General features: G+C 41.4%; 1 protein-coding gene and 1 long non-coding RNA gene across 3 annotated transcripts in view; one reads left to right on the top strand and one right to left on the bottom strand.

Moving 5' to 3' along the window:
• The window catches only part of COMMD10 (COMM domain containing 10), a 54419-nt gene extending 44552 nt beyond the window's left edge, over positions 1-9867 (top strand). For both annotated transcript variants that reach the window (XM_081930776.1, XM_081930777.1), the window contains 2 exons: positions 9105-9164; positions 9669-9867. In XM_081930776.1, the coding sequence (XP_081786902.1) occupies positions 9105-9164; positions 9669-9717 (109 nt within the window). In that variant the 3' untranslated portion in view covers positions 9718-9867. The remainder of the gene's footprint in view (positions 1-9104; positions 9165-9668) is intronic.
• Positions 9868-10696: 829 nt separating this feature from the next.
• On the bottom strand, positions 10697-19754 carry LOC309380739. The gene is made up of 2 exons (XR_014173095.1): positions 17347-19754; positions 10697-15083 (listed from the first exon to the last, which is right to left on the bottom strand). It is a non-coding gene; the product is annotated as an uncharacterized lncRNA (long non-coding RNA).
• Positions 19755-22779: the final 3025 nt, after the last annotated feature.

The raw sequence follows: 22779 nt of genomic DNA, 5'->3' as shown, positions 1-22779 counted from the left end.
ATTGGTGTGCATTAATGATTTAGAATCACTTCACTAGTTCTGGCAAGTTCTTCATCATGGCTCAGTCTTCCATTGTCTTAACATTTGAAATGTAACATTTCCCAGTAGACCTTAGGCCTTCTGGGACAATCATGTCCCCGCTTTTGTATTTCCATATGGCTATCATATCACTACTGTCATTATGAATTAGGGCTCATATCCCCTGATAAACAAACCGTAGTTCTGAAATACACACAAAAATGACTCAAAGTTCTGTAACTAAGATGGGAAGATGCCTGTCTTTAAAGTATATAGTCTTAAGCCTCTGTTCATAAGGTTGTTCCAGGAACATTGACATTGTTTATAGTAATGTTACTGCTTATAGTAATAAATGTGTTCATAGGACCAGTATTTTAAATGAAAATACAAGCTTTGGGACACTGACACACAAAATATAGGAAGACTTGGATTATATTCCAAACAAAAAGTGGTAGAGTTCAACCTCATTGATATGAATGACCCAGGGGCATTCATAATATTGACAACAGATATTTAAACAAAGATGAGTGCTGTTGAAATAGATGTACTTTCTTATGGAACTGAATGGTTAGACGTGTTGGAGGACATACCATGAATTAGATTAAATGGGAGGTTGGAGTTAACACGTTTCTTACAGAATTGCAGCCAATTTTTCTTTCCACAGCTTTGTGGAAGAAAATGTGATGAGTCCAAATGTCCAGTAAGGTACCAATGAGAATCCAAATCAAAGCAACCTTAGCTGATTGGTGTTGAGCCTTGGGATATAGCTGTGGTTTCTTATAATAAAGTAAGCAAATGATGTGATGTCTTGGCTCAACATAAACATAAACCGGTGTGACTGGGTGCTTTTCTAGAGCTTCATTAGCCTGAAACAAATTTCTCCCCACTGAGCACAGTCTAAGCTGGTTTTGGGAATTTTGTTGATGATTATGTAGAAGAAGCTGGTTCTATTTTATGGGAAACTGTTATTGAAGAAGATATGACCAATCTGTGTCTTGCATATTGTATTCTGTTCCTTTGAATATGGTGACATTAGTTTGAGTACATGAAATATTATTAGTAAGTGTAACACTGATTGGTTCAAAAGTTTTTGCTCACCTGGTAAACCTACACCTGGTAAAGGTCATTGTTCAAGGGCAGTCCTAATATATTATTATGTATATCACTTCATCTTTATCCATTTTTAACTGCTGCAGTAGCAGCACTGAGAAGCTAGAGACTGACTGTGGGACCTGCAGCCTCTTCTTGCATAGGTTGGAAGGAGGGAAATGTGGATTGCCAAAGCCAAATGGCGTTACTGGATCTGACCTTCAGAACCTGAGTGTTATGACGATGGGCCCAGAGTCAGATTGGGGTGTGTGTGTCCTGATGGGGGACGCTGGATCCCTTGCTATTGCTGCCTCCTTTGGCAGTGAACCGTCTCCACTTTCTCCGTAATTTTATACCCTTCTGTCATGTTGCCTCTTCCTTGCCTTTCCTTTAAACTAAAACAGCTATGTTGTTGAGAAATATTAACTTGCTTTTCTCATTGCCTTTCCCTCTTGTGCTGTAACTGACTTCATTACTCCGGAGTTTAGGCAGTAATGTAATTTAAAAGATGAAGTGGTATGTTGATTCATTTCTGTGATTAAAATATTACTGTACCAAACAAAATGGATTTTGACTGAGGAAGGCAGAGCTTTGCCTTTTAGCCTTTCTCTCTCAAATCTCTAGCTAATACAGTGTGATTAAGGTGTGTGTTATTGCATTTGATACAGTGTGCTTGGGTAGGAAAAATAAAGTTCATTTTTAATACGTGGGATAAGATAACACTTAAGGAAAGAGTTGTTGCAATAGAAGCTCTTTCTTAATTTAATCAATGATTTTCAGTTAATAGTAAGAAGTCCGATTACAGAGCAATGCTAAGCCTTAATGATTTTCGAAATGCAACTCTTAACATATATATTGCATTTTATGTTTGTGGCTAAGCTTTTTCCTAGTGAGCTTTTAAATCATAGTGGCATATCTGCACACACAGACACTTTTATAGATACACACACACACACATAAACAGCAGTAAATGAATTCTCTATTCTGATTGGCATGTAGTTGGTAACCTAATTTGCTCAATGTGTTCTGTTTGAGAATGTAAAAAAGCAGAAATACTGTGCCAGATAAGAGATCAGTACAGAAGGAAAGTAACTCTTGAATGGTCACAGTTTGCTCTTGGCAAAATTTCTTCAGCAGGTAAAAAGGTCAAGGAAGTCCAGAAAATGTTCGCCTTTCTATCCATGCTAATGCAAGTAAGTATCAACTTGTACTGTAAGGTAGTGGGTTTGGAAAAATAAAATAAAGCTGCAGTATAAAAACCAGAACTATCAAAGTTGTTTAATTATGCCCAGACTAAATCTTACTATAGAGTTCCATAACAGATAAAGAAATAAATGGGGTAAGTTCCATTTACCGTAATTTCAGTAGTAACTAAGTGCAGCTAAGTAGTGTGATCAGGGAACAGATCCCGGCCTATGAATATATATATATATATATATATATTCCTGTACCTGCATTCCTGTACCCGTGAAAATCTACGAAAGCAAATATATATATATATATATATATATATATATATATATATATATATATATATAATTTGTTTGTTTGGGTTCCCTGAGCACCATTTAGGAAAACACTATTCTATTAAGGTTTTCTCTAACCTTCCCACTCCTTGCACCTGAAAACAGGTCAGTTAGGCAGCCAGCTGCTTCACGCCATACCTCCACTTGTTCCTCAAAGTGCTCACAGTGATGATACTTCAAGCCATCTAGATTTGTGATTCTGTGGACAGGGCTAGAAGTGCAGCCCGGTATCTTGATACAGTATAAGGTCCTGCATAATCTGTGCAATCTGAAAGAAAGCTTCCCAAATTGTTTTTTTAGCTGAACTCGTGTTTATTTTCATGGGATTAAATAGTATCTTGGGCAGGTAACACTGTGAAATCCCAATATTATTAAATAATAAATTTTGTTTTTACCCCATATAGTATTAGACTCTTAAAAAGTAAAGGGTATATACTAGGCTTCCATTAGTTTTTACTAACAAACTATTGAAAATTCTGACTGCTTCTTTTGCAGCAAGAGCTATTTTGCAGCTCATTCACAAGCCAACCTGTCTCTCCATCTGCCTTCTTAGATGTGCTTGACATTAATTTGCCATGTTAGTGCCTTTTTTTTAAAAGGTAGCTTTTAGTTTTAAAACTTGACATCTGTCAGTATTATGCCAGTTTTACTTAGAACTGAGATGACTTTTTCATGTCAGAATCTGCATGTTTGATGAGGGGCACCCTTCTGACAAACAGCTAAAATATTTCCCAAGAAAAGGGAAAAAAAGTTTCCTTCAGTTTTTATCCAGATCCTGGACACAGCTCAGATGAAGCTGTGCAAAAGGCCCTAAGGGCTGGTTTATTTTTGTAAGACTTCAGGGAGCCCTGCAAGCTTGGAGATGCTCATTCCTTCCTCAGTCCTGCGGCTGTTTTGTTGTTGTTGTTTAGTCGTTTAGTCGTGTCTGACTCTTCGTGACCCCCTGGACCAGAGCATGCCAGGCACTCCTGTCTTCCACTGCCTCCCGCAGTTTGGTCAAACTCATACTGGTAGCTTTGAGAACACTAGCCAACCATCTCGTCCTCTGTCGTCCCCTTCTCCTTGTGCCCTCCATCTTTCCCAACATCAGGGTCTTTTCCAGGGAGTCTTCTCTTCTCATGAGGTGGCCAAAGTATTGGAGCCTCAGCTTCAGGATCTGTCCTTCCAGTGAGCACTCAGGGCTGATTTCCTTAAGAATGGATAGGTTTTATCTTCTTGCAGTCCATGGGACTCTCAAGAGTCTCCTCCAGCAGCATAATTCAAAAGCATCAATTCTTTGGCGATCAGCTTTCTTTATGGTCCAGCTCTCACTTCCATACGTCACTACTGGGAAAACCATAGCTTTTACTATAAGGACCTTTGTTGGCAACGTGGTGTCTCTGCTTTTTAAGATGCTGTATAGGTTTGTCATTGCTTTTCTCCCAAGAAGCAGGCATCTTTTAATTTCGTGACGGCTGTCACCATCTGCAGTGATCATGGAGCCCAAGAAAGTAAAATCTCTCACTGCCTCCATTTCCCCCCTTCTATTTGCCAGGAGGTGATGGGCCCAGTGGCCATGATCTTTTTTTGATGTTGAGCTTCAGACCATATTTTGCGCTCTCCTCTTTCACCCTCATTAAAAGGTTCTTTAATTCCTCCTCACTTTCTGCCATCAAGGTTGTGTCCTCTGCATATCTGAGGTTGTTGATATTTCTTCCTGCAATCTTACCTGGAGCCAAATCATGGATTGGCTCCGCCTTACATTTGAACCCAGGCCTCTGGCTTGTTTCTCTCCAAACAAACCATGAATGGTAGTGCCAAGAATAAAGCTTGGTTACAGCTTGTGCTTTGTTTTGAGCCTTGAACAAAACAAACCACGAACCAGAGTTTGGGCTTAACGCTAAGGCAAACCGTGGTTTGATTCTGCAGGACCTGTGAAGAGTAAAGCAGATGTGATTTTTACACACTTGCTTATCCATGGTTTGTCTTATTGTTACGTGCAAACTGGACCATTGTTTTACGCCATGTTTTATTTTGTAAACTGAGACGCTAATTTATTGTATTTTCATCTGCTAGAAAGGATATATATTTTAATGCTGCATTTTAGTGGGGTTTTTCAACGTGGTTTTTAAATTATTACCTTGCATTTTAATACTACTTGTTTTGTAAGCCACCCAGGGAATGTGTGTTGATTGACAACATATAAACCTTGTAGTAATACATAAATAAAAGTAAACACAGCACAGCCAACGTTACAAGTCAAGGTAGGAGTCCAGCCTTAAATATATATTTTTAGTGTTCACCATGAGTCTCATCATTCATTTATTTATTACATCTTAACAGTATTTATATGCTACCCAATAACCAAGTTCTCTGAGTAGCTTACAACAGTAATAACATTAGTTAAAAAGTAAATGAAATATGCAGCATGCTGTCAATTCCAGGTTGCCAGTCACTAATACAATTGCACAAAATGTGGCAATATTTTAAATACATAATTCTGTTTTCATATGTGTTCCCTAGAAAGGCAGGGGAAAAAATAGAACCAAGTGCTTTTTGTCAAAATGCACACTGGAAGTTAAGAATGAATGAAATATGCAACATGAATCAGTATGAGGCTGAGTTGAAGGCTTTGATGCCAAAGTGCTGAAATCTCTCAAGTCAGGCATGAAGAACCTTTTTGACTTATAAGGATCTAACCTCATGGGCTAAAATTGACAGGGGTACAGGGCTGCTCATTTGTCAGTCACGTGATGTCACAATGACACCAGGTGATTGGGTGAAGTCCCAAAGACAAGACTTCAAAGCTAAATCCTTTGCACAGCTAAATCCTGCACACAGACTGTGCACAGCTAAATCCTGCACACCTGATTCAGCAGGTTTTGGCTGTGCCATAGAGTCAGAGCCTGGATTCCCTCACCAATGCACAATCGGAAGTGCACTTTAAGCGCATTGGCGGCTGCACCTCTGTAGGCCCTACACCTGATGTCACACATGATGTCATTTATGGGTCAGGTGACCGTGGTTTATGTAAAAGGGGCCAGATTTGAACCGCTGGAGGTTCCTCACCCCTCTCTTAAATAATATTTCCCTTGCATCATCAGTAGATTATTTTTTTCAAGACCAACTTCAACAGTTTACGTTTTGATGTGTCGTGAGCTATGTTGTAAAGGTAAAGGGACCCCTGACTATTAGGTCCAGTTGTGGCTGACTCTGGGGTTGCGGCGCTCATCTTGCTTTATTGGCCGAGGGAGCTGGCGTACAGCTTCCGGGTCATGTGGCCAGCATGACTAAGCTGCTTCTGGCGAACCAGAGCAGCGCACGGAAACGCTGTTTACCTTCCCGCCGGAGCAGTACCTATTTATCTACTTGCACTTTGACGTGCTTTCGAACTGCTAGGTTGGCAGGAGCAGGGACCGAGCAACGGGAGCTCACCCCATTGAGGGGATTCGAACTGCTGACCTTCTGATCGGCAAGTCCTAGGCTCTGTGGTTTAACCCACAGCGCCACCCGCGTCACTTGAGCTATGTTGTACTGTTGTTTTAATGTTGTAATTGCTTTTTTTCTTTTACTTTGGTTGTCAATTGATCCAGGACTTCTTTTTAGTGGAAAGCAATGTAGAAAATGTAATATACCTAAACCCTATAAAGAATAAGAAGTTCTGAATGTTGATGGGTGCCAAGGGTATTACATTTAAAACAAAAATTAAAGTAAAGCAAAATTTCCAGTCAGCGGTACTCTTTCACAGCATTGTTATATACTTATTTGTTGAATGGTTTAAAAGATACACACAAAAGTATATTGAGGCTTTTCTTCTGTGACTTTCTGTGAACGGTTTTGGGCAACGTGGGGTCTGCGCTAACCAGTGCCAAATCTCGACTGACAGTTGAGCAAAGCATCCAAGTTTTGTTTGTATAGCGTGAAGAGCAAACTTCCAGTAATATTTTCTAACGTTTGTGTGTGTTTGCTTTTCAGAATTGTGTGTTAGTAGCATTGATTCAATTTGCAGGTGATAAACTAGGAGGTTGAGACACTACAGTAAGTTGTTGTTTAGAAATGGGCCCCTCTTCTGTTGCTCTCTGTTTCAAGGCCGACAGAACATTTTACAAATCTTTCTCTTTCCTTTTAGCGTATTATAGTGTGTGTTTTTTATAGAGAGAGGAGCAGAGGGAATCATGGCAGAAAGAACTCCTTTTCCAGGACTTCTGTTTTTTTATTCACTACCCCATTCCCAGCATTGCTTTGTTCCCTCCACTAGAGCTAAGACTAGTCTCTCATACAAATTACTGGCCCTTTGTAAGTTCCCCCAGATTGCTAGAATAGGGGCTTTTTCTACTGAAGAGAGGAGGCGGCGTTGAGGTAGACATGCTGGCCCCAGTGATTTTATGGCTGTTAATAGCCACTTTTAAGGGTATGCATTGGGCAGTGTGTTTGCTTATGAAAATTCAGTATGCCAGTCCCAAGTTCCCTGAAATAGTTGGGCCGGTGGTCAAATCCAATCCTTGTAGTTCCTGTTTTTCTTTCCTGCCTTGAACTGAAGATGCATATAAAGCACATCTTAAACTACTTGGGGGAAAGAAGTGTCATTTTAATTTGTTTAATCTTTTGGTCTGGCATGGTCACAACTGATTTTATGTACCCGTTATAATAATAAATCTCTTTAAAGAAGGTCTGAGTCTAACCTTTGTACACATCTTATTCAGAAACTCTTATCTGTTATAAAATAAAGGTTATGTGAGTGGGTATTTTAGGAATATCCAGTGTGTGAGAATGCCTTGGGACCTACCTAGTTGCTTGTTCTTCCTCTTGCTTCAAACATAGCTGAAGAAACCTTTTTATTGTTTTTAACCTTTCTGGAAAGCCAGAGTTCATTCTGAGCTCCCCTGACTGGCGGGTTGGGGGGCAGGCCAGCTCCTCATACAGGCTGTGGCAAGTGATGTATTTAATGTATGTGTCATGTTACATCCATGTCTGAATAGGCAAGAAAAATACTATATCAAAGGAAAAGGATTACCTTTTACAATATTTTGCTTGGCAATCTGAAAAGCTCCAAAGAATTTTCACCTTAAATCAACATACATTTTGCATTATACTTGTTTAATGTAGATATACCAAGTCAGCTTATTTTAAAGAGCACCACCCCACAGTTTAATAAACCATTCGTTTACGTTGGGGTTGCAGTGTTTAGTACGCAGTAGTCTGGGCACTAAAATCAGATTCTTTAGCCTTCAGAAATTATTTCCTTTTAGGTAACTTGATCAACAATGCCTACTGAAAGATTAGCTGCTAATGCAGTAGTTTTACCCGAAAAAGAGTACACTGGAGTGAGTAGAATTTTCAGTGCAGCCTTCAAGCAAACTGAATGGGGTTCTTGTCCCAATTTGTACCTTAATATCTGTCTTAATTGGGCTGGAGTGTACTTTGTGTGTATGCGTGTGTTTGCCATCAATTTGTTTCCTGCACCTCGGTTGTGCCAAGAAGAAATTCTTCCATACAGATCGATAAAGCAACACACCAGGATCAATACAACAGTGACAGCTTTTCTACAGGGATAGTTGGGCCACTGTGGTATAGAGAACAGTGTGCTGCACCTGGGCTCGGGAGACATGTACTTTTGGACAGGTCATTCCCTCGTGGCCCAACCCACCTGCTGGAGTTAGTTGCTGTGTATCCCTATGTACTTCTTCAGCTCTGGACGGGATGCAAGTGTGATAGAAAACAGTGCTATGTAGCTGGAAGCAAATGCAGAGGCACAATCAGTGTAGGAAGACATCACATGCATGCTTTTTTGACTCAAGTAGACCATCAGTTGGATATACATATGGAAAAAACAACAATGCCTAAAACAATGTATTTAACGCCACCTTCAAACCACCATAGGATTACTAATGCACAGAGCTGTTATCGGTTTCATCCACTGTGTCCTTTTTCCTTTTCCTTTTAGTTTACCACTGCTTTGAAGCAGCTTGGTTAATTGTTAACTTTGACTAGACCGGCTGCGTGAATGGCTGTAGCAATCTCAGCATGAAAAGTTCAAAACTGCTAGATTAATTTGAGGTATTAACTCTGAGCTGATGTACTTGCTTTTAACGGCTCTGTGAGTTCAGTCACATTCACTGCCTGCACAGTCTCCCTGCAATGGAATTTGCCAGCGCTTGAAAGGACTGCTGAGAAAGTTGAAATGTAATCTTGTGTTTAAAAAGAAAAGCACAGCAATGAAATAATTTTTTCTTCCTTTGCATCTACTTTTGTTATGACTTGGAGAACAACTTCCAGAGGAACAAATGAAGTTGCAGACCAAAAAACATCATTTCTCTCTCTCCATAATGTAAATATGTATGTACAGTGAACATCTGTAGGAGTTTGTTGGAGTATTCTGCTCTTTTATGTCCCAAACTGCTGGAGTTAAAACTTTAAGAGTCATGATGCCTGAAGGAAGTGTTGTGGGTAACATCACATTATACGGGCTGACTCTTTTCTTTTCTTTCACAGAACATGGAGAAAGTGTTTGTGGAATTCAGTCATCAAGAGCTGTTTGAGTTCTATAACAAGGTCTGTACTGGTGCTTTTACAGACTTCCTAACATTTTGATAACCTTTCTTTTACCTTTAATAAGTCTTTATTACCAGTCCTTTGGATCTAGCTGTTTTTGGTTTGCGCTTTCCTTGTAAACATGTAATAGCTTCATCCCCCAAAGCACTGCATCTCTGAGTTATGTCTCCTATAAAGCACTAACTGAATGCAGGTTTCACATTTGCTGCTGAAGTGCTTTCGAACAAGGTGATGCTTGCTATACCCTTTTAAATCTACAAACTTAACAAAAGGACAAGAGACTTTCAGGATAGCATATCCTTATTTGTGCTTATACACATGGTGAACTCACCCAATCAGACTAAACATTTATATACGTTGCAGATTTGCAGGAATTAATTTCATGGGGAAACACATTCAGGAGTTCTTGTTGCTGTTTGGATATATTTAATTTGCAGAGTTTATTATTTCTCTTCTACTTTCCATGTTTCTAAACATTTTTCTTTTTTCTTTTCTGTTAAATAGTTGGAGACTATACAAGCACAGCTGGATTCTCTTACGTGATACTGTGTGAAGACTTAATTTCTCCCACCACATTCCTCTCACTTCAATATTGAAGATAACTTGGCTGGCAGTGTTTGCTGAAATACTTAGTTGGCTGTTGTCAATAAATGGCTTATCTCTTCTTTGGCCAGTAACTTAAATTAAATCATTGACAGGAAAACTGAAGTTCTAATTGACTTAATCTCCTCAGAGTTTCCAGTGTTCAAGACCATGTATCATTGGGGGGCAGAGTATAGCTACCTTGTTTTGCTGTTCTTTGAATTACTTTGAAATGTATTGTGTCGGTTTTGGCTTTGGTGACGTTTTTGCAGAGAAGATGGTAACTTAAATATTGGTGGTCCATAAATGAAATGTGTTTATTGTTTTCCAAGACTGTAACCTATTCAAAAATTCTATTTTTAGTGGGGAAACTCCTCAGACTAGGTGGGTGAAGGTCTTGTTTACCTTCTTACCTAACTAACAATGAATCCAGGTATAGTCCACATAAGGTTTTGAACCCTACATATGCAGATCCCAGTCAGGGATAGTCTCTGCCTTCTGCTCTCCTAGTTTATAATCAAAATGAAGAAATCTAGAAAGTTTAAGGACAGATTTAGTTTGAGGCACAATTTGGGTCAAGCACATGAGATGGCCTTTTCTTGCTTTTCTCCAAGTTTCATAGATTTGATACTCTGACAGAATTTATCTTTTTACTATGCCTATACACCCAGCTGCTCTTCCTTCAGAATGGTCTTTTATGTGATTTCCAGGCATTCTCCCACTTAAGGCAGTAACCAGGACCAGACTCCTCAATTCTAGCTGGTATATTTCAATACCACTATTCTTTAAGACTATGCCTATTCAAGACCCTTAATTCTGCTAATGGAGATGAAATTTTTCCTTAGCTAATGAGTAATAACTATTTCCACCTGCATGTTATTGTTCCCATCCTTTACCATGAGGTCCCAGGGTGGGTTACAACTATTTAAAAATATAGTGTTTTTTTAAAAAAAATCTAGTTAAAACAGATTACAATCAAGAGAATAGGGTGGGTCTTAAAATATATATCTCAGGTGTCAAAGGCAACAGTAAGGAGGTGTTCTTTAAGCATTTGGCAAGAATTATACAACGAAGATGACAGATACACACACGTGTGTGTGTGTGTGTGTGTGTGTGTGTGTAGGGGGGAATTCTGCAATGTAGGGACTTCTGGAGGGAATGCCTTCTCCTGGAGTGCCCCTTATCTCCCAGAAAAGAAACTTCTGAAGGTGGTAGAACTACAAAGTGTGTCCTCTCTGCTGATGTTGGCACCCTAAACCCCTACCCAACCTGGTGGCAAGTCAGCATGTCAAAGTTCAAAGACCAGGGGTCAATCCACACAGTCAAAGTCTGTCCTGAAGTGCAGTCCCACAGAGCACCAGGCACATCCAAGCCAAGGTCCACCAACATGGGCACTTGAGCAGACACAGCACCTCAGCTCTGCTTCCCTTTGGTACTTTGCATGCTGATTGCAGCACCTGGGCTTGATGAGGCTTGTGACCCTCACCTGTTCAAGCCTACTGCAGCTGAGGAAACACACCCCTCCTCCCAATGCTAACAAGCCTCCAGCTAGTGAGCTGGGCTGTGGGCCCTGGCCTGCCTCAGTCTCCTGGATCGCCTCTCCTGCTGCCCCCTACGCCTTAGAGCCTGCCATGTTCATGGAGAAAGGGGTCCTTCTGGCTCTGGTGATGGGTCCTGCTGCTCTGGTTCCTGTGCACCGACCTTCATCCCCATGCCATCCCCATCACCCTGTGAGTACTTCTTTCCCCATTCTCTGTATGTCCTGGTGTGTCCCAGTCCCGGCTACACCCCTTGCCGGGATCCCCTTCCTCCTCCCTGTTGTCTTACCAGTTCATGACAGCCTATAGTCTTTTAGATGCATGGGGCTTGTTGCTCTAACCGCTAATGGTCTGCTGGTCTGGGAAGAAATAAGATGCGTGTATGGTATATTACTGAGCAGGGACAGGGACCGTTTTTCCAGCCTATGAGCTGCCTGCTCTTCTGGGCAGCCTGCCATGGACCATGTGCGTTTGGTGGGTATGACAAGACACAAAAGCAGCCAGAGTAATAAATGTAAATTTCACCTTTGTGCAGCTTGGTTTCTACACACCCACCCTCTCGACCCTCCATGCAGGCAGGCAAGAGGCATAATCAAGCATTCAAGGACACATTCAAATCAGGCAAAAGGGACTTGGGGTGCAACTAGAACCAGTGAGCAGTGTGGCTTGGGGGCGTACCAAGGGCTTGATAGAAAGGCAGAGAGGGCCACATTTCCCCAGGTCTGAGTTTCCCTATTGCAACGCATGCAAGAAACAAGGAAGGAGCAAAGCTGGACTCAAATCTCCATCCCAACATACAGAGATTTCTCAGCTTTGTAGAGAATTTTATGTGGCGAGGCGTTTACACACTCTACCCTGTGTCTGCTATCTGACGTCAAACGGTTAAGCAAAAGTTTGTGCGCAGCAGTCCTCACTTGTTACTACATAGTGGAGGGACCATTGTTGGAGGAACTGGACATGGAGGAAAGGGTTAATTTCCTTCATGAGTTTAATCCCTCCATGTATGAGATAAGCTAACAGGTGCAAGGTCAGCCAAGCCAGTTGCTATGACAGCAGTCCGGTGTCATCTATATTAGTGATTAAGGTATGTCCGGTCAGTGAGTCCGCCCGTGAGTCGGGAGTCTGTGTTACATCTTGAATTGCTGGAGCAACAGAAATGCTTTCTAATTATATGTATCTGTATCTGCAAAGCCTACAAGGTGTGTGTGTGTGTGTGTGTGTGTGTGTGTGTGTGTATCACAGAATTGTAGAGTTGGAAGGTACCCTGAAGGTCTTGTCCAACCTTCTACAGTATAGGAATCCTGCCCACAGCTGTCAACATCAGGAACTGTATTACCGAAGCCTAACCTTGAAGTCCAAACTATTTTGGACCTTAAACTGCCAGTGTAGTGACTGGAACTGGGGGGAACTTTCGCTGTGTGAGTATCTCACCTTCAATTCCCAACGACCATCGCCCAATAGTAGGGCATAGGCTTTCTAGGGAGAAGATTCCAGGTTCAGTCCCTGCCATCTCCGGCAAAAGGGGTTAAGTAGTCAGGGGAAAGACTTTTCAGCCTTAAACTACAGAGAGCTTCTGTCGGTCAGAGTATGCAGAACTGGCCTGGATGGATGAACAGTCGCATCTTGGTTAAGACAGCTTCCTAGGTTCCTATTTATTAGTGCATATTAACTCCCAATCTATGCAAAACAATTTCCCTTAGAGATGGCATGGTACATTGCCATCAACCTACCGTTGTCTTTTAGTAATTGATGTGAGGTTACTTGGCTAATTAAACATGATGGTAATAACATGGCTACTGTTTTAAGTATCTAAATATGATTCAGCTCTGAAGAAGAAAAGAGGAGGATGGGACATAATGTTGAAGAAGCAGAACAGATACTGTGTCCTACAGATACAGTGGTACCTCGGGTTACATACGCTTCAGGTTACAGATGCTTCAGGTTACAGACTCCGCTAACCCAGAAATAGTACCTTGGGTTAAGAACTTTGCTTCAGGATGAGAACAGAAATCGTGCTCCGGTGGCAGCTGGAGGCCCCATTAGCTAAAGTGCTGCTTCAAGTTAAGAACAGTTTCAGGTTAAGAACGGACCTCCATAATGAATTAAGTTCTTAACCTGAGGTACCACTGTACATGGGCATTTATGACAGAGCTGAAGCAAAAAAAACAAAAAAGAATGTGCTGAACTGTAACTATGAATCATTTCCAGATTTTGCAATGATTTATGTTCCAGGCTCAACTTACATCTTCTGAGAAGCCATCAGCAGTGTTTTTGCATTTAGTAGGCAGCAGTATAAAATCTCAATTTACTGGTGACTTTAATTTCCTGCTAAGAGGTATATGGTTCATGATCAAAAGTAAGATAATATAACCTGAAGTCACTGAGTGGATTATATGATTCCTCTCAGTGATAAGGATGCCAGATATGTGTACCATTTTGCGTGCTTTGTGTTGTTGTTTTTTATGTTAAGATCTGTGGATGAAGGGCAGTATACACATTTAATAAAAAATAAAAAATATTTTAAAAATAATACCATAGAGCTGAAGACAATTCTATACTTCCTGGGCATGCAGTATTGATCCATAATACAGCCTTTACATATTCTGTGAAGATGCTGATACTGTAATTCCCTACATTGTCCCGGCCTAACCTAATGGGTGCTCTTACTAATTTCTGCCTGACTTGAGGGCCAAAGCAGATGAGAAGCCATTCACACTACCCTCAGTTGCGTGAATGACTTAAAATTAATTAGCAGGCACAAGGCTCTCCCCACCCCAAATCTGGAAGTGGATGGCAACTCAGTGTGACTATGGGGGTGGGATGGTGCTAATTCCCCTGTGCTGTGGTCAAGACGAAAAACAACCGCACTGCAAGCCTGCTTATTTCCAAAGGAAGAAAAGGCCCATTCACATCAATGGAAGCTTTTCTTCCAATGTAAATAGCAGGCATGATCCTCCTGATCAGGACCACCGCAGGGGGCAAAAAGGTTATGCCCCTGTGGCGATCACACAGGCCCCCCCGGACGTTAGACGGTCTATTGACCCTGTGCCACCACTGCGATTGCTTTCTTCGCTGCCACCACCCTGTTTCTCACAGGGACACACGGAGTCCAGACAGTTGTTAACATTAACAAATAATCAAGTTTATTTTTAAATGCAGGAACAAGCTTATGGTTTCGGTTAATTTTTCTTGTCAGTTTCTTAGATCTTAGTTCCTAACAACTTCAAACTGATGATTCCCAACTATCTATCTGACTCCACCTGGCAATTCCTCTCACTCTCTCACAATACAACTCTACCAATCCACACCTAATCCTCCCTCTTCCTTCTTCAACTCCCCAGCCTCAACTGACTTTCAAAACCTCCCACTCTAACTTTTACTCCCCCCTTGCATTCCCACTGGCCAATCACATTCTCACTCATTTACCCCTTTCCCAATGACCCACCTAGGAGGCAAACGCCACAGCCCCCTACCAAGGTCTCAATTGGGATCTTCCTTCCCTCTGCTGCCCAGTTCCCGCTATTTTATTTTAAAGAGATATTTACACTATTTCTAATTGTATGAATGGTGCCTTGTCTGTTTTGCCCAGGACATTCGATGAAACAGTGGCATTAGTTCCAGTATTCGCTGATGACCATAAAATGATAACCATCTCTCTTTTTGCTTTTTCTGTGTTAAGGTGCTCTCTGAAAGATATAGGAAAAGTGGCATTATGCCTAAATGACATTTCAGTGCGATTCAGAGTGTATTTCTCTGAAGTAGGAAAGTTCAGGCTGAAATACATTTGGATTTCTTCAATCTATAAAAACAAGGGGGATAAGGGCTTTGGATACAGTGCGGCATTTCACAATATCTCAGTTTAGACAACTTGTTTTGTTTTAGTAAAATGATTCCAGAATAGATACACAGATGGAATGGTGTTTTCCTAATATACTCCGTTAAAACGATTCAAAACATACACACGCAACCTTACTGCCTGTTATTTCTTCTGATTTCAATTGCCTCTCTTAACAAACAGTTCAGAAAACCTCCCTCAAACCGTCAAATGTGTTTAATACAGGAGCTGTTTCTCCAGGTGGGCCAGGTTAGGAGAAGCTCAGCACTTCAGATAGATTGTTTTTCCATTTAAATGGATTGCAGGCCAGTTCTGGGATCACTTAGGCCAGTGTTAGCTTGCTAGTTCTCTCCTGGTGCCCTTTTCCTGGTTGTTTCCTTTGCTTAGAAATCCTGATCTTCAAGAAATCTTTTCCACCAGAGGTTTCCCTGAATTCATAGAATCAAAGAATTTTAGAGTTGACTCTACTAAGACCCCTAGACCCCTTTTCACATGTACTACTGGCAAACCAGGTGTCCGCCATCTTATATTTGTGCTGCTGGTTATTCTTGCCAAGGTGCAGAACCTTACATTTGTCCCTAATCAAATTCATTTTGCTAGTTTTGGCTCAGTTCTCCAATCTGTTAAGGTCATCTTCAAACCTGTCTTCTGCGACATTGGCTATCCCTCCCAGTTGGTGTCATCTGCAAATTTAATGTTTCCTGTTTTGCTGCCCTGTAAGAACGCGGGTGGCGCTGTGGGTTAAACCACAGAGCCTAGGACTTGCAGATCATAAGGTTGGTGGTTTGAATCCCCGCGATGGGGTGAGCTCCCGTTGCTTGGTCCCTGCTCCTGCCAACCTAGCAGTTCGAAAGCACCTCAAAGTGCAAGTAGATAAATAGGTACCGCTTCGGCGGGAAGGTAAACGGCGTTTCTGTGTGCTGCTCTGGTTCGCCAGAAGCGGCTTAGTCATGCTGGCCACATGACCCAGAAGCTGTACGCCGGCTCCCTCGGCCAGTAAAGCAAGATGAGCGCCGCAACCCCAGAGTCGGCCACAACTGGACCTAATGGTCAGGGGTCCCTTTACCTTTAAGAACCAAATTGAAGCCCGCTGGAATTACGGCCCATAAAATGCTGGCGTTTGGTGCTTTGGAGAGCGCAGTCTTAGACTTGTCTTTGTCTTTGGTGATCTGCTGCTTGTGAAATGAAACTAAACAAGAACTTACCAGGTTCTAGGATAACATGTCCGAGCCATTAAGTTCTGCTGCCATATGTAACAGGATAAAATTCAAAGGTGAGAAACCAGTTGGAAGAGTTTAGAAGTGTGCGGAAAACAGAAAATAAATCTGAAGAACTGGTGCTACTACGATTAATGACAACAAAATAAGAAAGTCATATATTAAAAGGTAAAATATAAAATGCTGCACTCCGGAATGTATTAAGAATAGCGAGAGAACGTCACTGTAATATAAAATCATTCCATAACAACTCTAATAATTATGGAATGCCTCTGGCCAAACCAGTCCCGTAGGCTGCAATTCTGTAGACACTTACTAAGTGGCAAGTGCCATTTAATTCAGTAGACAGGCTTCTGAATAAAAGCATGCATGGTATGTGATGTGCTTAAACCAAGTTAATATTTATTTTATTCTAATAAGTAATAGTATTGGTTGTGGCCAGCTGAAATGACAGAGAATAGAATCCACAGCTTGAAACCTAAGACTAAGGAGCTCAGATTATCTAGTTCAGTCTGTTGCATCTTACATGGATTTCCAGTACATGGATCTCTTCAGATATCTATCTAGGCTCATTTCCAAGCTTCCTTCCACGCAGCTTGAGTTTCAGTATCTGTCAGTCTCTTGTTTGATCTAGTTTACTGTTAAACTTTCCAGTGTTTCGCCATACTATTAAAATTGAACATTTTCAGTGCATTTAAAATGTATCAGATGCTTGTAGAACCTTGCAGTGTTTTCTGCACATAGTCATTTTCATTCGGTTGCATATAACTTGTGTTCTTCTCAGAGTAAACCCATTGCAATTAATGGACCCAATTAGTCATACCTATTAATTTAAATGTATCTCCTAACATATGACTTAACATTGGGTGCAACAAATAGTTTTTAAAAGAGCACTAGCCCCCTTTGGTAGAACCAGTTTTCCCTTTTTTGTCACTAAAAGGCTACCATAGACTCAAAATTATGCTCAAAGAGGAAGAGAAATCCCATGATCTATTCCTATGTTCATTTACCTGGATAAAGTCTTGCTGTGTTTAGCAAGACTTAGTCTAATGTAAGTATATGTAGGATTGAAACCCGAGGATTCAGAAGTCTGATAGTGGAAAATCCAGTTTTCACTCCATCTATTTCAGAAACCTTCTAAAATTCAAAACATATAAATTCAACAATCAATTAATGATAAACCAACTGTTATTTTAACACTCTATATAAAGAAAAATCACGCATAGCTGATACATTTGTAATTTATATATCATTTTAAATTTCCAAACTGGGACTAAGACACAATGAACGTTCAGGAAATGGTAAGCAAAACCGTCTCCCTTCTGAAAACTCTGTGTTGGACCATTATTATTTTCCCCATTTTATAAGATGGGGAACTGAGGCTGACTTAATGAAAGCCTTCCAGTGAGCAAGTTTGTAGATAACAGATTGGCACTGCATTATTTTTAATCCATTGGATCACAGTGCTTTTTATGATATTATAATTAATCTGAAGCTGTGTGTGAATGCTAGCGAGTGACACACACTATACGATTTAAGAGAGAGGAACTTTAGGGCAATGTCCTATCCACTGAATCATAGTATCAGATTTTATATCTAAGCTAAAAAGCTTTCAGAATTCTGCCAAACGCTAAAGAGTAAACCAGCATGGTGATTTCAAACCCCTATTTGGCTAGAAGCCTGTTTCTTGAAATGTGACAGATTCAAAACCATATCTGCTACAACCTGTGCTATTTTTATAGAAAGATGATGTTCCGGAACTCACCTGTGAGCTGAGTTCCCCTTTGGAAAAAAAAATGCCTTAGCTACAGCAATGCTTCCAGAAGGCTATACCTGTCTAGTTAGAACTTCTGCAGTGAATTACTCTAGTTTCCATATGTTCTTACACACTGAAGATTGGGAGTGGGGTGGAGTATGGCACAGCTTAGAGGTCAGATTGGTCAGACTCATCTGACCAGCATTATTTAAAATGGCTTATTGTTCAACGAGAGAGAGAGAGAGAGAGAGAACCTGTCCATTGGAAAGGAAGGAAAAAACAGCACAGTCAAGTCTTGGCATGCAGTTCCATTCTGAAAATGAGTAATTGTGGTATGAAATGACATTAGCATTTAACTCCCTGTGTTGAGGTTTATATACAGGTAAGGTGTTGAATAGAAAAAAGAAAAGCAGGCTTTACAATCCCACAGGGAAGTCATGTTTTGCTTATAAGGAATAATGAATTCATTCTTTGGAGACCTGGATGCTTGTTCTGCTTGCATTCTGTACTGTCAGCTGAATAATCGCCTAACAAACTATGCCCATAGCCCTGTGATTTCATTTCTTTCCTAATATGTACCATAAAGCTGCTAACCTCTTCAGCAAATACACCTAGGTCGGGGAATGTCAGGTTGTACAAACACCATTTCCCACTTGTATCTTTCTTTTAAGTAGTATTGATATTTGATTAAAAAACATATCTGAAATAATGCTGATGGATAGCACAGGTTTCTCTCCCAGATGTATTTTACAGACTGCTGAAGCAAAGCGTGGAGGGGAGAAAATGAAACACTTTGTCAATACGAGATGTGCTAAATAAACCAGCTAGAAAAAAGAAAAGAAGAGAAAAGGATGGGGAGGGAGGTTTATGCTTAAGCAAAACCAACAAGTTTCTTTAAAGCAGAGATCTTGTGAGACAAGAGGGCTGAATCTACAGAGAACTTCTCTGATACCACCCCCAGTGAAATGTATAGGAAACATGCTGAAAGCACAGCTATGATCTTGTGCGGTTCCCAATCAGTTCAATGGCCCTATGCTCGAGACATTGCTGTTTTACTTAACAAACTGAGTATATCTAAGTGAGGAACACATTCAGACAAGTTCACACAGCTATTGCTTCCAGCATGAGCTAACTTTTCCTTCTTGTTGCTGCCTTCTGTATTGTGCATGCTTTGGTCTCGCAGTGATTCAACGCATAGTCAGGGTTGTGGGCCAACCAATAGTTAGATTTCTAAGTAATAATTGTTGTTTAGTCTTTTAGTCGTGTCTGACTCTTCGTGACCCCATGGACCAGAGCATGCCAGGCACTCCTGTCTTACACTGCCTCCCACAGTTTGGTCAAACTCATGTTAGTAACTAGGAGAACACTGTCCAACCATCTCGTCCTCTGTCGTCCCCTTCTCCTTGTGCCCTCAACCTTTCCCAACATCAGGGTCTTTTCCAGGGAGTCTTCTCATGAGGTGGCCAGAGTATTGGAGCCTCAGCTTCAGGATCTGTCCTTCCAGTGAGCCCAGGTTTGAAAACAAATCAGAAACTATTTACAGCACAAAGAGGTCTGATGGCATCCCACCAACATAAAAGTGTGTTTTATGTGAGAGTAGGAAAATGGATGGACTTAGTGGTGTGACTCCAACTTTATATGCAGGAAACACGGGACTGTATCTAACTATGCCCCCCCTGTCTCCCCACTGCCTCCAAATCTGCTCTGAGGTTTTCCCCAAAACTTTGGAGCAGGTTTGGGGACAGGGGAGGACCACAATACCTCAAGGACCACCTCTTTCCATATGTACCTACCCCGACCCTGAGATCATCTTTTGACGCCCTCCTTCTTGTACCTCCTCCTCGAGAGGTCCAGAGGGTGGTAACACGAGAACAGGCCTTCTCTGCAGTGGCTCCTCATCTATGGAATGCTCACCTCAGGGATGTTCACCTGGTGCCTTCATTTTAACCAGGCCTTGTGTTGATCTGATTTACATCCTATGTCCTTTTAAAATGGGGGGGGGGGTTGTTGTTGGGGGAGGGGGTTTGTTGTTGGGGGAGGGTACTATTGGATTGTTTTTATTTTTATTATGTATTTTGTGGTTTTATATCTTGATTTTATTCTGTGAACTGCCCTGAGACCCCAGGTATAGGGTGGTGTATGTGTGTGTATATATATATGTGTGTGTATAATAATAATATAGGAAGAGGAAGGGAAAGCTACATTGGGCATGCAGTGATTTAGGTGACTACGACCCATAGACTTCAATATTAATGTGAATAGCTATTTTATAATTGTATTTCACCCTTAAAGGGATTTTTCTAATAATCCTATACTAGAGCGAACACTTTCAAGAGTTAGAAGAACTTCAGAAGTCTCTAATTATGGTGCCTTTGTGAACTTTGTCCGGTGTTCACAAAGCCTCTAAGCCCAGGGGTGCCAACTTGAATAAAATATTGGAGGGGGAGGTAAGCAATGCCTCACATGCACAGCATTTGAATGGCAATGCCCATCACCTTGAGGGAGCTGGCCCCCTCAAATATTTTAGGGGGGCTGGAGGGACCTTGGCCCCTAGGATTTGGCTCCTATACCTGAGTCTCCAATCTGCTCTGTAAAGCCACCTCTGTGGGTGCTATGCTAGTGTCAGACACATAATACAAACTGCTGCTTTTTCTGTGTGCATATCATTCAATGGCAAGCATGACTCTAGAGGTCAAATTATGACGACAGTGGGGTGTTCAAATCCCAATATATTCTGCTTCAGCTATCTAGCCAATAAGTGTTGTGGTAAACAGCCGGCAATAAAATCCAGGGCCGTCTCCTTAGCTGTTTTTGTTCTGTAAAAGTACAGTTCTATTTAAACACAAAAGTCAGCAGTTGCAACTCTGAATGCAGGCGGAATGGGTCTGTTATATAAGGAAGTGTCATTTCTGCAGTGATGTTTTTGCAGAGTAGAGGTGTGCTTTAATTTCTCACCACCCGGGAACAGCAAAATGTTTATGTAAAAAGACTTCTACTTCCTCCCCTGCTTTATAATAACTGCTTGCCTGTAGCTCCATAGGGAAGCTGGAGATTGGTTCTAACCGGGGTGGGGATAAGATTCCAGATTTAATCCTGACCATAAGAAGGTAGATCGCAAGGTGTACGGTTGCAGAATGTGTTTTCCTGAGATAAGAAACACAAACCATTTGGTAATCTGAAACATTCAAGGCTCAGCTTGGTGAGCTGAAGAAATGCAGATGGAAATATGTCCGAAGATTCGCCTTACAGTGGACACTGACTTAAATGTCTTTTAGAATACAAGGTTATTGCCATTTTGCATTAATTAACCCTCTGTGGGCCCAAGCCTAGACTGAGTATAGAAGCAGGAGCATTGGAACAATGAAAAATACACAATAAAGTATTATTAATATATACAGTAATATATTTATTATTTTGAAGTAAGACTCAGAATAAGCAATTTTCCTGTGTGCCTTGGATACATCTATTTATGCCTGTGTTTATTTCTTTATTTTCTGACATTTGTACCCAACCTTTCTTCCATCATGAACACCAAGATAGCATATATATTATTTATATCGATAGCTCATTTTTCCCCCAAAGAATGTACCCTGTGCTATTCAGAGACATTAAAAACTGATACAAAAGCAACCTAAAATACAATAATATGCATAAAAGAGCAATTCCAACTCACTGCACTAAATTCCAATTCACTGCACTAAAATAATATCCGGAGAGTTAAGCTACAAAGGCCTGGCTGAATAAAAATGTTTTTACCTGGCACTTAAAAGCAGATAAGGGCAGATGGAGCAAAGCAGAGCCGGCTCAAGACATTTCGACACCTGAAGCGAGTCACAAAATGGCGCCTCCCCAGCCAGGGAAGGTGGGGTGATTGCAGATCTACATCAGGAACAAGAGAGAGAGAGAGATTTGCATCAGGAACAAATGGGAAGGGAAGATCTACATTGGGAACAAGGGAGAGAATCGAAGCAACCTTACTTGATGGTTTAAGTGAGAATCAAATTCTGTTGGGATGGGGCGCATGCTCTGAATCACGCTGGATGTATGCAAAGCCCAGGAGACTCCAGAGGGCAGACCCTGCCATTTCTTCCCTAGGGGTTAGAGGAGAACTGTAGTGCCTCTCCAGGGTCTCGCTATGATGTTTCTGGTATTCACCAGGACACTGCTGTAGAAGCTGCGTTGTAGGGGCTGCTGAGGAGATAGCAGATCTGGCTGTGGCAGCAGCAGCAGGTGATGCATTCCTTGGAGGCCTAATAATAATAATAATAATTTATTGGTACCCCGTCCATCTGGCTGGGTTTCCCCAGCCACTCTGGGTGGCTTCCAGCAAAGACCAAAAATACACTAAAATGTCATACATTAAAAACTTCCCTGAACAGGACTGCCTTCATATGTCTTCTGAATGTCAGGTAGTTGTTTATCTCTTTGACATCTGATGGGAGGGCGTTCCACAGGGCGGGCACCACTACCGAGAAGGCCCTCTGCCTGGTTCCCTGTAGCTTTGCTTCTTGCAATGAGGGAACCACCAGAAGGCCCTCGGCGCTGGACCTCAGTGTCCGGGGGTGGAGACGCTCCTTCAGGTATACTGGGCCGAGGCCGAGGATCTGCTGCTCCTATGGATCCTGCCACCTGAGGCATTGCTACACCAGAACATGGAGCAGAACATTCTTCAAATGGGCAGTCACCC

Source organism: Podarcis melisellensis (genome assembly GCF_964234715.1).
Source record: "Podarcis melisellensis genome assembly, chromosome: 11".
NCBI classification, from domain to species: Eukaryota; Metazoa; Chordata; class Lepidosauria; order Squamata; family Lacertidae; genus Podarcis; species Podarcis melisellensis.
This window is presented reverse-complemented; position numbering and strand designations above follow the sequence as displayed.